At 41.1% G+C, this 18,219-nt stretch overlaps 1 protein-coding gene across 1 annotated transcript; it reads right to left on the bottom strand.

Annotated features, from left to right (window-relative positions):
* Positions 1-1,041: 1,041 nt before the first annotated feature.
* TMCO5A (transmembrane and coiled-coil domains 5A) lies at positions 1,042-15,548 on the bottom strand. The gene is made up of 12 exons (XM_045555382.1): positions 15,494-15,548; positions 14,871-14,966; positions 13,727-13,876; positions 13,168-13,291; positions 12,764-12,814; positions 11,960-12,031; positions 9,136-9,192; positions 8,615-8,674; positions 8,099-8,163; positions 6,918-6,975; positions 5,085-5,125; positions 1,042-1,418 (listed from the first exon to the last, which is right to left on the bottom strand). The coding sequence occupies exons 2-12, from the start codon at positions 14,900-14,902 to the stop codon at positions 1,220-1,222; spliced, it is 909 nt and encodes a 302-aa protein (XP_045411338.1). The 5' UTR covers positions 14,903-14,966; positions 15,494-15,548; the 3' UTR covers positions 1,042-1,219.
* Between the last annotated feature and the right edge of the window lie 2,671 nt (positions 15,549-18,219).

Genomic DNA, 18,219 nt, shown 5'->3' with positions numbered 1-18,219 from the left:
ATTATGTTAATAAGGCATGTGGGTGTTTCAGCAACTGATTGGTGAAATAAGAGATGTGACCGTATGTATAGAGGCTGTCCTGAATTGGTAAAGCAGTTTATACCAGGCAGGTACTATTTGTTTTAGAATGCTTGTTTACTTTAGCAATCTGATTTACATGGTTCTAACACAGAGCTCTTTGCAGTAGTTTCACAGTTTCTCATCTATGATGTTGAGAAATTGTCATTTTTGCTGGTGGGAAGATACATGAATTGAGCTACAACTTTAAGAGTTTGTTTACTTGGTAGAGTTTAGCGATTAAGTGAACATCGAGTTTTGTCTGCCTGGCATCCCTTCCCCCGTCGCTGGGAACTGAGCCCCCTTTCCTGTGGGAAACAAATTCCATATAGTTTAGGGATTTCCTTCTCTCTTTTTCCTCCCTTTACCTCTGTTATTCCTTAACAAGGGGTTGGACATAGACTCATGCTTGGAACACTTCTGTTCTTTGGCAGCACTGATTGTGGGATAAGGGCAGGCCATTGACCCCAGAAGGGCCAGTTTATGTCCTTCTCTGGACTTTACTGCTGCAACTATTGGAAAAGACTTTCCATCTGCTTAGCTTGCTAATCTGCCAGTGCGGGATTTGGGCTGTTGGCAGCCATCTTGCCACTCAAAGGAGATGCCCACCCAAAGAGAGGAGAGAAAACGAGGAAGCCCTTGTGACATCGTTTTGAGGCTTCTGGTTCCAGCTTTGCCTGAAACTCCAGATCTATTCATGGACTTTGTATTCCATATTTATATTTAAATATGTAAATATAAATCTTTATGTATTTGCTATACATTAGCTTAAGCTAAGATCACTTACACCCTAAGAGTTCTAACTGACATAAGCAGTGAGCAATCATCTGCATTTCAGGGATCCAGTCTCTCAGAGTTTTGAGATTCACTAGAACAATCAATCAACTCTAACTTTGCTTAATATCTATGTAATTGCCAAAATGGTCAAATTTGCTTACTATTAGGTACGATTCAGCTTATCCATACAGCCACAGAAACCTATCGACAGAGCTCTTTACTGGGCACAGTTAATATTGGAAAGACATGGAGACAGAAGGTAGTGAAGTAGCAGACCTCAAGGGAAAAACTGAAGAAAACCGCTTTCCTCCACGAGTTTCACCATCTCCCATCTCCAGGCTCAGATCCCACTTGCCTTCTGTCACTCAAGGATACCTCTTAGGGATCAGTGAGGTAACATGTCTTCTGTCTCAAGGGTGAGAGATGGAAAGAGGAAGCTTCTTAGATTCCACAGGATACTCCTGCTCAGGATCTTGGGCAGTATAATGACAAGGAGATCTGGATTTATAAAACTTAAATGGAAAAACATGTAGCCCAACAGTCTGATGAAAAATAGGGTGGTGAAAAATAGATAGCGAAAAATCCTGAAAAGAGAAAGTAAAAAAACTGTTAAGCAAAGGTTAGGAAACTTGGAACAAAAAATAAATAAATAAATAAATTGTACCTGAATGCATGTCTGGCTTCTTCTTTGTATTCAGATGTCTTCCATGAATTGTTGTGTCCTTTGCTGACAACCCTTTAGAAAGGCAGCTTCGTCCCACGTGCTGGCCTGCTGGTTATTCTCTCTCCATTGCTGCCTTTTCTTTTCTTTGTAGCCTTTATCACTATCTAAAATAATCTTGTGGCCGGCACGGTGGCTCAGGCCTGTAATCCTAGCACTCTGGGAGGCCGAGGCAGGAGGATCGCTCAAGGTCAGGAGCTCGAGACCAGCCTGAGCAAGAGCGAGACCCCGTCTCTACTAAAAATAGAAAGAAATGATCTGGACAACTAAAAATATATATAGAAAAAATTAGCCGCGCATGGTGGCACATGCCTGTAGTCCCAGCTACTCGGGAGGCTGAGGCAGAAGGATCACTTGAGCCCAGGAGTTTGAGGTTGCTGTGAGCAAGGCTGACGCCATGGCACTCACTCTAGCCCGGGCAACAGAGTGAGACTCTGTCTCAAAAAAAAAAAAATAATAATCTTGTTCTCTTAATTCTTGTTTTGTTTATTTTTGTTGTGGCAAATTGTTTTTCAAAGTAGTTGCATTAATTTATACCCCACCAGCAAGGTGTTCATTTTTGTGGAACCACATCCTCTCCAATACTTGATATGGTCAGATTTTTAAAATTTTGCTGGTTAAATAGGTCTAAAGTAATGTCTCATTATGGTCTCTATTTGCATTTCCCTGAAGAACAATGATGCTGAACACCTGTTCATAGGTTTATTAGTCTTACGTGTTTCTTCTTGCTCATTTATCTACTAGGTGGTTTGAGCTTTCCTTATCGATTTGTAGGAGTTCTCTATATGTTCTTGTTATCAATTCTTTTCCATTGGGTATATTGTTATATATTCCCCCAACTTTGTAACTATCACTTGCTCTAAGGTGGTAAAGAATGAAAGTTCTTAATTTTGATGAGGTCTAGTTTTTCAATCTTTTCCTTAATCAGAATCAATACTTTCTATGTCCTGTTTTAAAAAATCATTCCCCACCCCAAGGCCTGAAAGGTACTTATCTTTCTATTAAGAGGCTATGGCAGTTTAAAAATATGTCTAAAAATTCCTTGTTACTCCTCTCTTTAAGAGGTTCCCCTGAGTGTGAACTGGACTTAATGACTCACTTCTAAAGAATGGAATATGGTGGAAGTCACAGTGTGTGTCTTCATAGAAGATCGTGAGGACACTCACGGGGCCCTATTGAAAGTTGTATGCGGTGAGGAACTGAGACCTCGGTGCTGATTACCAGAATGTGTGAGCAAGTTATCTTGGAAGTAGAACCTCTAGCTCCAGGCAAGCCTTCTGCAGTTTTGGTCAACATCCTAACCACAGCCTCATGATAGACACTGAGCTAGAATCACTTAGCTAAGCAGATCACAGATTCCTGGCCCATAGAAATTGTGAGATAATAAATACTTATTGTTTGAAGCCACTGAGTTTTAGGGTGATTTGTTATGCAGCAATAGATAAATAATATACATTTTTAAAGATTTTTTTGACATTTATGTCTTTAACACATCTGGGCTCGCTTTTTGCGTATACTGTATATAGTGATCCAATCTCATTTTTTTGCATATGAATAAACTTTTTTCCCCTTCTGTTTTTATTGAACAGTTCTTTGTTTCCCCTCTGACATTCAATCTCTGTCACAAAGTTCTCCATGTGCGCTATTTCTGAGCTCTTTGTTCTATTCCACTGGTCAATTGCCTCATTCCTGTGCCAATACCACACTATCATAATCATTCCAGCTTCATGTAAGTCCTGATATCTGGAAGGGCATATTTTCCACTTTCTGCTCTTCTTTAACACTGCCCAGGTTATTCTCGACTCTTTACTCTTCTATACTCAGTATATTTTAGAATTATATTACTCAATTCCATAAAAAATCTTTTGGGGAGTTTAATTGGAACTGAATCAAGTATATTAATCATTTGGAGACAATTGGCATTTTTAGCATATAAAATTTCCTATCCATGATTATGTTATTTCTCTTCCATTCTTGTTATCTTTAATATTTCCTAATGAATTTCTAAAAACTTCCCTACAGTGGTCTTGATATCTTCTTTGACTGATGAATTATTTAGGCCTTGTGGTTTTAATATGATTTCCATGAGCACCTCCACAGTTTCCTTTCTGTATTGCTCTAACCCTGCTGTTCTGGGCTGGCTCTGTCCCAGGACAAATTCACTACCCACCTCCACTCATCAGTCAGAAATAGCCTCCTCCCCACCAGTTCTCTCAAGTTTTCCCCTAGGGTTGATCTTGGTGACAGGAGCCAGTATTTATTCCAGTAGAGCATCTTGGTCAGAATTAGAATCGAAAGCCCTTGACAAACCTCTTTCTACCACTCTCCCTGAAACTGGATACAGTATTTATGAGAAGGTTCCTGGGATTATATTCCCAGGGAGAATCCTGGGAATAGTCTAGATTTCTTATCTCTTGAGTTAGTTCCCAATATACCAGTGCCCCACAAGATGTTGGAGCAGAAAAGAGGAAAGACATTTGTAGTCTGACATGATGACTTGCAGGATGTCTTTAGCCAGGTTCCCTTAGGATACCAACCCTCTTTAAGGCCGACAATCCTTATCCTAGGAGTACACACAAGCAATTCCATACTGGTGTCAACGTATAAAAGGGCAGCCTAAGAGTTCTGGAAAAAATTCAAATTCTGCTAGCTGTTTTAGGGATGTTATACTTAGGGATATTGAAATATGTAATACTTCATTTATCCGGTATGAAGGGGTATTCTCCTTAAGCAAATTTTCCAGACAATTGAAGCTGACCTTTAAGCACTAATAATTTTATGTTAACCATTTTGATAGAACTCTTTCTAAATCATATTTCATACCCCCTTGAATATATGTTTCTTTATGCCTTCTTAAACAGATTATATTGAACATAATTTGACATTTTCTTAAAAATGTAGGGGCTTCCTGAATACCAATTTTACTCTGCTATCACAGTGATTCCCTCAGGACTAATATCCACTCAGGTGTTTGAATGTTAAGTTCTTATTCAGTTTAACAAGTAGTTTTGAACAATTATTATGGGCTGGATACTGTTAGGTGCTTTTTTTCACAATTCTTGTCTCTCTCTTCCATCTGCTGTTAGGCAGTGGTATACTTGCATCTAGCAGTCCTCTTTTTATCTCTAATCTACTGATGCTAGTAGGAAACCAGCTACATCAAGCTAATTCAAATTGTTAAAGGGAAAAGGGAGTGAATATGAGATTTACCACATCTCTACTAGATGATCAGATTCCTATTTCTCATTTCCACTAGGCTGTTGATTTCTAATAATGCAAAGTTGAAATTCTGAATTACCTTTAAACAAGTAAGTCATGACATTGGAATAGAGAAATGTAGTCAGTGACACTAGTTTGCTGACTTGACTCATGTGTGTGTGTGTGTGTGTGTATGTGTGTGTGTGTGTGTGTGTGTGTGTGTGTTCATATGCATGTACAAGGCATGTCTGCCTAGACTTTGCTCTCTGCTAGGATGGCTAAGTAGAGCTCCCGATTTCCCAGGAAGTTTACTTGAAGAAATTTTACTTACCTTTTACTGAATAGTGTTGCCTTCTTTTGGATAGAATTACCCTGGTAGAAGAAGAAAGGACATTGATAAATAAGCAATTTCTGGAAGATAGCATCAAATAATATTCAGTGAGCCATTAGTTAAATGTAATAGGTAGACAGCATTTTATAAATTCTTTTTATATGCATAAGCACATATTAATTTGCAAAGACAAAACTTTTTTATATATTAATTATTACTTGTCTTGCCTTTTTACGTACTGATATGAATAAACTGAGGCACAAAAAGGTAAAGTATGCTGCCCAAGGTCATGTAGTAAGTGGCAGGGCCAGGCCTGGGACCTGGGTCCTCTGAATGGATACTCTTGGCTCTCTCAACTACACCATTTTACCTTCCACACAGCCAGTGACCCTTAGAGCCTGTGAACACAGGCTATAGAAGCTATACAAGCATATACTAAGACATAAGTTTTAAAAGCTATAAAAATCTAAAATTGAGACCATATCCTGGATTTCTGTGGCATCCCTCTTTCAAAATATTTTCTCAGTAATCCGTTATGGAATTAGAGTTATAAAAAAAGAAAAAATTCTCAGTTATTTCATTGTCCTTTTAGTTTCCTTGAGAGATTAATAAGGAAGAATTATGATCACATATTGGGCCTGTGGAAATGAAGAATTAGAATTAGAAAGAAACTTTCAGGATTCCAAATTTGGTTCTAGAGGTTGGTAAGATAAAAATGTGTGCTAGACAGTCCGTTGCTCAGGCAGCTTGTCTGTAAAGTTGCTTAAACATCACTAGACCATTGAACCACCATGGGACTCTGACAAGCTTGATGAAGATGACTCTGTTTTTCTCTGGTAGGTGGTTAGAAGGAATACTTTGATGGGCCACTGGGGATAGATGGTGGGACACATCAGGCCCTGCCAAACTCGGTTCTAGAGAGGTAGGTCCAGTTAATTTTAGGAGTTTTGTATGCTGAGTAGAATATGCAATCTTAGGGGCCGGAATGACTTGTTCAAGACAACAGGAATTGTGGACATGGTCTAACATCTATCCAAACCTCTGGTTGACTCCAGGACAATGGTCAATTGTTGATATTTGCTTTTAAGGAAGAAATGAGTTCTCTTTTCTGAAGTTATTAAGACCATTTATCTGGACTACATATAATTTCTGGTGATGGTCAACCTTGGCTCTAGAGCCAATATAAATTGCAAAAGTCCAACGAAAGTTTAACTTTTGGCCCTCTATGCCTGCTGCCAGAAAACATCAGGCAGGCCAAGAGGACTAGTGTTCCATATCCAATTGTTCTGTCTCCTTCAGAACTTTGCATGTGTGCTGGTGACTTCATGGTGTGAGATATGAACAGACACTGAAACTGTATCATAAAGAAGCAATGGCTTCCTATGTTTTAACTCACAGGCCAACTGTGACTAGATGGTGGCAGATGCCTGGTGCTGTGTGTTGTGAAAGTTTCAAAACGGTGTTGGGATCATCAGGAAAGAGTACTGTGATTGCAGGAGATGGGAGGGGTGCTATGTGTGCCAAGTATTGGCCTCCTTTCTATACAGCGCATCCTCAATGTCCCTTCTTGCTTCCAGTCTGAATCCTCTTAGGTCTTAGGCTAGTTTTTCTGTGAATTTGTCATTTGTATGGCTGCAAGAAAGGAAGACAGATTGTCCTTAGCATCTTGTTTGTTTGTTTGTTTAGGGTTGGAATGCTTTGGAATTATAGTTGGTACTGTTCTTAGAATATGCACATGGGAAGACTGGGTATGTATTTGGTGGCTTATGGGTTTTTGAAAACTCCTTTGAAAGGCAATGGCATGGAAAGAGATTGAAGGAGTGGGGAGCTTGCCTCATTATTTTGGCTGTTATATTCTTTTCCTGCAGAGCTCATGCTCAAGACTTTTGATCTAGGGAGAAAAGAAACAAGACAGGGATTGAATACAGTGCACTTAAATACTCATACTACATGATGGTTATTTTAAAACAGCTTTATATTCTAAAGCTGCACTGCCCAATATTATAGCCACCAGCTGCCTATAGCTCTTTAAATTTAAATTAATTAAAATAAAATTTCAGTTGCTCAGTCACACTAACCATCTTCCATGTGCTCAATAGTCACAAGGGTTTAGTGGTTACCTGTTGAATAGCATAGAAAATTCTAGTGGGCGACCCTGTGTGTAATCTTAGCTTAATAGTCAATCCATAAGCAAATGCTGAGCAAGGATCTTAAGAGACTTGATGGTGTCCTTTAGGAGCAAGGACCTGCAAGTCCCAAGGCCCTGGACCCTAGGCCACAGCTTGTACTTGGTCTGCTTAGAGGCTATATAGAGTTTTGTTCTCTTGTTCTTGATTTAAAGATACCAAAATATCTAATAAATAGAAATATTTCTGGATTGAGTTAAGATTTAATTTACAAAAAGGGTCAAGAAATGGAGGTGAGCGTTTTGGTTTTGGTTTCTCACCACTTAGATTCTTGATAAACTTAGTACTTTTGGGGAGGTTGGTTTTCCCTTTATTTATCATTTCTAATTTTAAATGTTCACAGTTCAATACAGCATACAGTTCTGAGTTTTATAATGTGTTAAGTGTCGTGTATGTCTAGAGATACGTTTCGTGCCTATTCCATATAGTGGGTTTCCATATTATCGGGAGTAGTAGAATGGTATTAATTTTAAAGCCTTTCTGTGAAATATAAGGAATACCCTACTTATCTAGGTGCTGGCCACTAACACTTTTTAAAGGACATATTTCTGCTCTTAATATAAACCCAAATAGTAATGTGATAATGTGATGAAATTATGGAGGGAGATGTGTTTCTGCAGTCTTTTAAGGAGGATTGGGAAAGGACAAGATTTTTAAAGTTGGTGTGGTCTAGCAGAGGTCAACCAGATCATCAACAGAGGGGGAAGATATGTGGTGTTGGGGCTCATTCAATTCCAAGTAGGATTTGGTCCGAGAACCATTTGCTGGCTCAGGCTGAGGTGGAGTTACCACTAAAACCAGGATGTTCCTTTGTTTGCCAAAGCTCACACTTCTCTCTCAAGGAACCGAGTCTCTAGTTCTTCTTCTATTTTCCTCAAAGTTTCCTGGTACTTCTTTAAAGAGAAATAAAGGATGCCACAGTTACTACTTAGAAGCTTTATAATTTTTCTAAGCACAGCAAGCACTTATTACTACATTGGACCATGGAGGCTTAGTATTCCCACTGCCACTCTCTCTGCTTTCAAAGACCCTACCCCACCACTTCCCCGATCTCTCACTTTTTCACCATTGGGCAGGAGCCTGGGCATAATCAGATTATAAATAGCAGCAGTGTGCATTCTTAATGTAAGAGCACAGAGATGGGGAGACCAGGGCAGTAATTACCATGGAGGCAGAGGACAATAGAGTGATATTGGTACTGGGGTGCTGACGGCCTTAAAGTCTCTTGGTAGTGCCACCTTGAAGGATTAAAATTGTTCTAGACAGCAGTCTTTGAAAAGCCTGGTTCCATTTCACCCTGTACCTTAGTGAAAGCTTTGCTGTCCCTTTGCTGAGAGACTGTACCTTTATGCAGAGGGCTTGATCTTCACAAAGCTGGGCCACAAATGCATAGTCCTCCATGACCTGGGGAATCAAAATTTGGTCATAAATTTCTCTCAGTAAATTGCTATAACAACAAAAGCATACATGTTTTCTCTTGGGTCTCAGACTCTAAACGTGGCTTTCTAATTGTTCTAAACATTTTTTTTCTGTACCTATCAATATATTTCCATTTTTCTTTTTGAGGCTGAACAAGCCACATTGGAATTATAGTCCAAATCAGAATTACTGGGGGCAGTTGGGAGAGGAATAGATGTTAACATGCGGAAGACACAGACTATAGAATGTATTCTGTAAAATGTTAATGAGACAGTAACCTAGGGGACTGCATTCATCTTCCACTTCTTTATTCCCTCCCTAGCCCCATAACGGCCCTGGATCTGGGGCCTCATTATAAGTAAATCATTTGAGGAGTGTATTAGATTGTCTGACTGAGGATCAAGTTTTCCTTCCTTAAGGAGAAGTAACATTGAAGTCCTTGTTACCTTGACCAGCTCTTTCTCCTGCTCTGCACAGGAAGCTTCCAGCTGTTCTAACTTAGCCTAAAGAAAGCAAAAGAGACCGGTAACTCTGCAAGGTGAAACTGTACAGGAATGGAGTGTTATGCCCAAGGTTACCTCCCAGGCTGCTCAGGAAACTCAGGGCCATGAGTTCACATGTCTTTTTGATGGAGGAGTTAAACTGCCCAGCGCCCTTTGCAGGTGCTTGGTGAACCTGCTTTTTTATACTCCCCACCTGATGCTACCTTTACCCCAAAACTTCAGTTCTTAGCTTTCTTCCCTTACTTAGCTATATGGCTTAGAAATAACATCAGTCTTGAAAAACTCCACCTTTCCTTTTATACAGTTGGTCAGAATCCAAGGCGTTTGCTCACTCCTTTCTCTCTTCCCGTATTTATTCTTCCCTCTTTTGTTTCCTTGAATATTTGGCAAAGGACTATTCTACATCAGCCACTATGCTGGAGTGAAGTGACGGCGGGGGAGTTGGGGTGGTACTAGGGAGACGGTGGTGGACAGGATGGACAGGCTCTCTGCCCTCACAGAGCTGACATTCTAGTTGAGGGACACAGGAAATAAGTCAACGTGACAGTAGGATGTGCTATGGAAGGAAATAAGAACAGATCAATGAGAGACGGTGGGGGTGGGGGAGTGAGTGAGAGGTGGAGGTTGGTGGTTGGTGGAGGCCTCTGATGAGATGATGCTTGAGCTGAAATTTAAATGATAAATATTAGCCAAATGGTGATCTGCAGGAAATATGTTCCGTGGGAGGCTACAGCCAGGCCCAAGACCATGACGTAGCCCAGATTTGATGTGTGAAGGAGCCATGCTGCTGCAGCCCAGGGGAGACTGGTAGGAAGCAGACCAGGAAGGAAAAGGCAGACAGGGCTTGATGGTGTAGGGCCTTGTGGCCTCTAGAAGGAGTTTGGTTCTTTATTCTAACCGCAGTCAGAGGCTAGGAGATAGATTGAAGTGTAAAGACACAATCTGACCTATTTTTAAAGAACAGTCTTTCCTTTGTCTGTAAAATGGATTGTTTGGGAGTAAAGGTAGGAGCAGGGAGAGTAGTGAAGAGACGACTCCAGTTGCCAGGTACAAGGCTATGGCGGCTTGCAGAAGGGCAGCCGTAATGGTGGTGGTGGATAGGGAGGAAGGGATGCATCGGGATGTGTGTTGCAGGTGGGGCAGACATGACCATCCTTCCTTCCCTTTGCAGCCCTGATGTTCCCACTTTCATCTGGGTGCCTTTATTTCCCATCTGGACTCTTCTGACTGTTGTTTTCCCCTCGAGTCAATTACATCCTGGGCCAGTCAGCCAAATGTGCTGAGGGCTGTAGTTTCAATCCAATGGTGAGAGTCACAAGGGGTTGAAGCAGGCACCCCCCTAAGCTGCTGAACCAATACCAGCATGTCAGGGGAGCAGAAGCAAAAGAGATGCTGTATATTTCATAGAATTAGAGATACTACCTGAGAATTTGACAAAATAGATGGGCAAAAGAGAGTGGTTTAGAGGGTTAGTAATACTCTCGAACTCTTTAGGGCTGGGCTGCCAGCAAAATAATGGGCGTTGTTCTGACAAAGCCTGGGATTCTTATCAGCTCAGCGCACGTGACATAGGTGGCACAGCCAGATTTATAATGTCACTACTCAATTCTGGGCTTACCTTCTGGGCAAAAGAAGGAATCTTGGAAGAAAATCAGTCTCCTGGTTGCTATAGTTGCATAGCAAGTGTAGTCAAGGGTCTTCATGACCCTTTCTAGTCTTAACTCCAATTTCTTCCTAATGTGTACTCAGGGTCCTGCCTTCTTTTCCAGATATCTTTCTAGATAACTTTCCTGGATGAGCACAGCCAAGAAAGCTTACTTGGTGGCTTTGGACCTCCTGTTTATGTGGCCACCAACACTAAATTTGCCAGCAAAAATAGGGGAGTCATCATCTATACTTTCACTTTCTATTTGTTTTCAGCGTATCCATATCTTCAGAGGCTTCATACACACAGCAAAGTGTGGGCTTTAGCAGGTAAAGAGAAGTTAGATAAGGCAAGGACAAAGATGTAACTCTGGAGAAAGTGTCAAGAAAAATTTTTATCTGCTCTTTGAATAAAAACAGTCTCTAATTCTTATTTTTTGTTTATTTTATTTATTTATTTTTAATCGGATACTTTGTTGTTGCTCCCAGGTGCTTAGCTCTGGAAAACAATTAGAGAAATGCTAAGCACCATATGATGTGCTTAGCAGGTAGTTGTCACTAAATACATGAGTGACTAATTGCACAAATCCTTTTCTGGATTAGAATCAGTGACAGAGCATACAAATTGCTTAGCACTCAGTAGACTTACAAATCCTAGTGCTGCCTCTATGAATTCATACATATGCCTCAGCAAGACTTTTAAGTAATAATTTGTGTGAATTTTGGGGGTTTCAACCATCCAAAAAAGGAAAGAATATTTTATATACACAATCTCTTTTAATTCTCAAGCTAAGGCTGGGAGGAAGTGATTAAATTGCCCTACTTCGCACACTAAATTAGGTGCTGGGACCAGGATATAAACTAGGGACTTCAACTGCCTCAAATGTTATATATGCATTTGTATTCTGCTTTTCCTAATAAAAGAGAGAACAAAAAATAAGGCTTCAGAGTGACATTCCTTACTAAGGGCAGAGAAGAATTCAGCACCTAGTGGCCCAGGCTTAATACTGACATTGGTAAAAACTACCAAGAATTTGTCCCAACCTTGGCAATTGTTTCCACCTTAACAGCTTGTTTCCTGGTCACATAGCCCAACCTCCTTCCGGATTGCTTTTTCATTTACCTTTGACTCTTCTGGGGTTCCGTCTAGATTGCTTTGTTCACACTTGGTTATCTTTTGTGATTTCCTTGTAAGCTATAGTTTGAAATAAAAAGTACATTTTAAATAAAAAATACATTAAACTAAGAAATGTAGAAGGCAAAGGCGTCCTCTGATACGTGAGGCTCTGTAACTATGGCCTTGATAAAAGCTGCCAGGAGATGGTCTCTGGGTAGACACCTGGTGCTGTGTGGAAACATCTTTGTTCTACCTCCGTCTTGTTCTCACTGATCTTGGTCACCAGTGCTAGAGTCCACTCAAGGCAGGAATACTCCCTGAACCCCTAATTCATGCTGGGTTACTCAGGGATGCAGGCATGGGTCAGAGAGCAAGGTAATTACAGGAAGTCCACTGTATTCAGAGGATGTGTTGGGGTAAAAGGAAATGTCTAGACAAGGAAAAGGGAATCCTTAGGGATTGAGTTTTTTTTTTTTTTAATCTTCACTGAAAGTAAAATTAATGTCTTGCCACAGAGGTCCCAGTTAATCATTTCAACAGAGTACCTGTTGGAATCCATTTTCTTATATGAGAATGAAGACCATGGAATCACTGACTATCCTGTCTACTCACTTCACCACATATTTTCAGAGAAAATCCATGGCATCAAGGTCATGAGCCTCAGACTTAGGGGAGTGAATCGGAGAGCAGGACCCACTCCAAACACAGGCCTCTCTGACGTGTGGGTCCCTGCCCGGTCAGTTCCCCGCTGGCCTCTTCGATGCATGGGGCTGCTAGGGGGCACGGGAGAAGGCAAGAGCCCTGCCTCACCTTTTTATGAAGTTCTGTTATACTGTGGGCCAGCGTCTCATTCTTCCTTTCCTGTGGAGAGAAGAAGCTGAGTGTAAGTGTGCATCTGTCCTCCAGCACCTGTCCTTGTTCAGTTGGTTGTTGTTTGTTTTACCCCAGCAATATTTTCCTGCAGTAACTCTATCTTCCTTGCATACTGTGATGTGTACACACCAACTTAGCAGGGATGGAGATGCCTATCTGTGGCTCTTCCCAATACTAAATGCTACCGAGGAAACGCTGCCCTCCACAGACCCCCTTCCGTGTATGGACAAATTCTGTCATGACTGTTGAGGTAACTATTCTTTGTATAGAAGAGACTAGATTATCTGACAGTTGTTGAGAGACAAAACCTATCAAATGGCTCTTCCCAGCTTCTCACTTACAATTCTGGCTGTTTCTTCCTCCAGCTCCTGCAAGGCTCTTTCCCTCTCCATTGTGGTGCAGTTCTCCTTCTCCCACTCCTCGTCTTCTGCCTGGTCTGCGGTCTGAGTGACCTCACTTTCCAGCCTGGACAACAGAAGCACACTCCGTGAGGACCCACAATTGGTAGTTTTAGAACTGATAAAATGCAGGTATCAGTTGCAAGGGAACTTCAGTGATAATGCACGTGAATCTCAAGTTGGAAACTCTTCTTTAGTGAATTCATAGAATCAGAATCACTTCAAAGTCACAAGAAGCAAGACCCACCTGATTCCCAAGAGAAACACTCCAATGTTCTCGCAACTCAAGTAAATATTACTTGGTCTTTTAGGTATCTATTTGAAACTTGCTATCTTTCAGTGTTTAAGCCACAGAGAAGTGCCAAAGAATGAAGAAGAATTTTTTTTTTTTGCTACACAAGATATAGGTCTCTAGAGCAAGCCAGGAAAAATCAATTTTGTCTCTTCTCCCCCACCCCTTCCTTTGGATTGGGAGCTTCCCTCATGAAACCCTAATACTCACCTCTCAATCTCATCTTCTCTCTCTTGGATTTTGAGAAGAAGTTCCTGATTTGCTTCATCTATTCTCTGCATATCCCTTTCAAGGTCCATGTTCAAACTGATGATGTTTCTCTTTGACTGGGCCAATCTTAAGATTTCCATTTTCTCTGACCTATAGACTCAGCCCCCAAAATGAACAAGGGGCAGTTACCTTATGATCAATAATCCCTGGGCCAAAGGGGATATCTAGAAGACATTCATGCAGTTCATTAACTTTGCTCTCTCTGGGGGGCACACCTTTCCTTTTTCATTCTTGAGATATTATGTTTCCTAATCATGGTCTACAATTGTTTCACTAATTCTCAACTCAATCAGCAAGGGAGGTCTTTCCCAGACTTTCTCCTCCGAAGTGCTCAAATAATAGTGCACCTCTACTCTGTTTTCATGGGAAGCTTTGCTTCCTTAAATAGCTCTTTGCATTGAGAGAATTATTTCTCTTGGCAATCTTTTCTCAGATAAATTGTTTGCAAAACCTTCTCATGCAATACACTTTTATCAAGTACTTTTATCTAGGCACCTAGCATATCACTCCTGGTTGGGCCTGGCTTTGTGCAGACCTATGAGAGATTCCACCAGCACGATAAGACTTCAGTCCTTCCCTCCCTTCTGCCACCTCAATACTTCTCCTCCACTTGTCTGATACAAAGTTGGAGATTCTACCATAAGAATTATTCTATTGAGAACACACAGATATGCTCCAGCCATAGCTTTTAAGAATGCAAACATCTTTTTTGAAGTACATTGGAATGAAATAAGGGTAACTCTAGAGTAGTTTAGAAAGGCTATCTGGCATATGGGAGGATCTCAATAAAATGTTCTTTTTCTCATGTGTAAATTAATTCATTGGTTTGACTTTGAATTAATTAGCCAGAAATAAGGTAGTGAGGAACAGAAACTTTTGTTTGGGGTAGGAGTGAAGCAGGATATTGGAAAATAAAGTCCTAATGTGGAAGGGCTGGCTTGGATGGGGGATTTACAATACTTAACACTTTAGGAGGGTGAGAAGTGCTTGGGGTAAGGTTTGGGGTAGGTGGATGGATGGGAGTAGGAGGGGAGAGGGAGAGTGGAAGGTCAGGGAAGGTGTCAATAGCAGATTTTTTTCACACCTTGGTCCCTGGTTGTGGCTTTGCATAATCATGATTACTTACTCATACTCATATTCTAGTTGATCTTCCTTGTGTTCTTCCATTGTAGTAGATTCCCTAAAATGCCAGCAGAGATATATCTAATGAATTGGGGAAATGCATCCCTTCATGAAGCATAGAATAACTAACCAAGAGTCCCCCAAAAGTTAACTGGTTTCTTCCCTCCAATCCCCACATTTTAGCCATAGCAAAACTCAGTCCTCTAATTCTTCTTCCCATGATCTGATTATGTCTCAGTAAGGATATAGTTAGGATAATGCAATATATGTCCTACGAGCAGATATATTCAGAGGTGAATATAACCAACACAAAATGTTTTGGAAATTCATAAAAGACAGTAAGACGAAATAGAGTCTTAAGCATCTTTTTGCTCTAGCCCAGCTGTTTTCCATAAGTCCCCATGGGCATGGATGTAGGTTCCTAACTGCCTTGAAAAGTAATCTCTGCTCTGTAGCCCAGCCTCTGCAAGAATTTCCAGTTATTAAGATCTTTAGTATTAAAGAGGTCTCAGAAAACCAAGCGTAAGTAAATTATTTGGCTCCCTCCTCCTCTTAGTTTCCTCCTCTTCATTTTTTTCTACAAACTCTACCTCTCTTCTGATGTGTATTGTTTCCTGATCCTGCCCAAGTCAATTAGCTTTTGAAGAGTCTAACCTTTCCCCACTGGAACCATCCAATAGAACTTCAGAACCTTCCGAGAGGTCATGACTGTGCTGTTGACACGGGATGGGTGGGGCAGCATGTCACAGTGGGTGGGTGGCAACAGTTTCTCATCATTTGTGTAGAGTTCAGAGCCTAGATGGGGGTGTGGCTTTCATGTCTGAGTCTGCCCTAACCAGCAGTAGGTTCAGTGGATATGATTTCTGGTCACTTTGAAGGGGCAGCACCTACTCTTTATTTCTCCGGGAGATAAGTCTGCCTTCTTGCCCAAGTGTGACTAAAATGGGTACTCTGGGTCCTGTGGCCAGCATGATCCCATGGTGTAGCCAACTAACCACTCATTCGTTCAATAAACATTGAAACACTGAAAGAGCACCTGTGTCTTGCAGGCTGTCTTCTAAGCAGCAGAGAGAAAGAGTGAACAAAACAGCCAAAAGCACTCATCCCCATGGAGCTTACACTCTAAAGTGTGCGTGTATATGTGTGTTGTGGGGGGAGTAACACACTCAATAAAATAAATAAGTAAATTTATTTTATTTAGTATGATAAAAGAGGAGAATGCTATGAAGTATAAAAGAAAATAAAATTTGAGTACCCTCTAAATTGTTATGCCGAGAGGAAAATTAAGCCCTAAAGACTGAGTCATGTAGTACGTTTGCAATTCTGCTTCTTAGATTATAGATTAACTCTCTTCCTCATTGTTCTTGTTCTATAAATGACTAGGAGAGACCAGAGACCAGAGCTCCCCTCTTCCAATCACTGATCCTTGTGATAGATTAACTGCCTCCTTTATTGTCTTGGACCTAACTCAGACCAGATGGTGCAAAAGATCCCATGACTATTACATCTTCAATGTGGAATTGTCAATATGCATTTCCTGAAAGAAAAAGACCACCTTAACTAATCAGATTGTTGTAACTAGGCATTAAGCCTTATGCAGAAATATGTGAATAGTCTATTAAGCTTCTTTACACTTTGTCTATATAAATAATCTCAAACTTCTACACTTTTGGTTATTTTAGGTTGACAGAAAAAACAAACAAGTGAAAGGGGTAAGAGCAAATGCAGGGTGTCTGTGTGTGTGTGTGTGTGTGTGTGTGTGTGTGTGTGCATGTGTGAATGTATGTGGGTGGGATGTTGCAATTTTAAATTGGGTGGTGGAGAGAAAGTAGCTGAGCAATCTCAGACCTGGAAGTGGGGTGTAGTGGTGGCAAGAGGCTTGGTGGACAAGAGAAGACCTTGGTTGTGCTGAGGGAGACGCAGAGCCCAGCAGATCTGGAGCACCATGAAGACCCGAAGCTTTTCCTGCAAGGCCTCATGGATACATAGCTTTTCCTTGTACCTGCCACCATCCTGGGAAAGAGGAGAGCTCTGAAGAGGGAGAATCTCCCTAAGAGACTGAGGAATTACCCCGAAGAGGTTTTTAAATAGGAAAAATCTATGATATCTCCAACTGGCTCCATGAAGTCTTTTCTGCCAACTTTAGGAATAGGAGCTGGAGGGAAAGACAACATCGGTTGCAGAATATAAAGATTATATTTCTACATACTTCAGTGTGTGTACATTTTGACCAGATTCTGCATAATTTGTAACTTTTTGTGTGTGCAAGTCATGGAAACCTGTGAAGTTTCGGACCTCTACTTAATAAGGACCACATTGAGTTGATTTGTGGGCCAGAGTGACTTCTTAACATACTGTAGTTTCTAACAAACTATTTGTAAAATTAATGGCCTCTGATGATCCCATTACCATCTCCCTTCTTCCTGAAAGAAGGCATTTCATTGCTTTATGAAGCTGTACACAGAAGAGTAATTAAGTAACAATTCAGGCCAATGGCCTCTCCCAGGAATTAATGGTAGGGAGAGTTCATTAACCCCAGCTGGTTATAGCTTCTGCAGGAAATGCCCTGGACCAAGGTTATTGTAGCTGTTAATGGATTGGATAGGGGCTTTAACTGGTATAAAAATAAAGCTCCATCTCTTTCCTGGGGAGCCTTTCTCCTTGAGGGGCTACCAAAGGCAAGCTGGTATGATCAGCAGAACCCAAGCTTGGGGCCTTGTGTGAAATGAGGATAACAGATTGCTCTCAATGGGAATTGTTAAATCAAGGTTAAAACAGGGCCTTGGGGGCAAATTAAGGACTTTAATATAAGCTTTCCTGCTATTTGGGAGATGGCTTGATTAACACCCAGTGCAGCTTTAGGGCAGCTGTTTTTGCCTTGTTAACTTTTCCATGCCATGCCTTGCCCTGTGCAGAAGAGTCGCTGAGAGACATTTCACGTTTTGCTCTGCTGCTGCCAGAAAGCAGCTGCCTGTGCGTGGAAGTCTGTTGTGAAAACACCTGCTCTAATTTCCAGGCTGGGCACTCCGGCTCTATTTGCAGAGCCTTAGCTCTTTTGCTGAGTGGGGACTGGCCAGGTCTCTGAACCCTGAATGGAGGCTGCCCACGCTCTGGCCCTTGCGGCTGCCTCAGAGGGATGGAGAGTTGTCTTCTATGCACCTCATTCGTCTTCACTTCAAACTTTGGTAAATTCTTCTTGGGTATTTTATAAAGTGAGCCTGGTTTTAAGGCTCACAGCTGGGCAGGGCTCTAGAACCTCATTTTAGATAATTGTTCTTTGAATACAGACTCAAATATGCTATTTTCCTTAA

This window comes from Lemur catta, chromosome 1 (genome assembly GCF_020740605.2).
Source record: "Lemur catta isolate mLemCat1 chromosome 1, mLemCat1.pri, whole genome shotgun sequence".
Classification (NCBI taxonomy): domain Eukaryota; kingdom Metazoa; phylum Chordata; class Mammalia; order Primates; family Lemuridae; genus Lemur; species Lemur catta.
Note: the sequence above shows the minus strand (reverse complement) of the source record. Positions and strands in the feature narration are given on the sequence as shown.

Coding starts and splice junctions, on each gene's coding strand:
- TMCO5A (XM_045555382.1), bottom strand. CDS start 14,902: ATGATTATGCAAAGCCACAACCAGGGACCAAG. Junction 8,164..8,614: donor ATCAAGCCCTCTGCATAAAG/GTACAGTCTCTC, acceptor TTCTCTTTAAAG/AAGTACCAGGAAACTTTGAG. Junction 6,976..8,098: donor CGGTTCCTTGAGAGAGAAGT/GTGAGCTTTGGC, acceptor TTTTCTCCCTAG/ATCAAAAGTCTTGAGCATGA.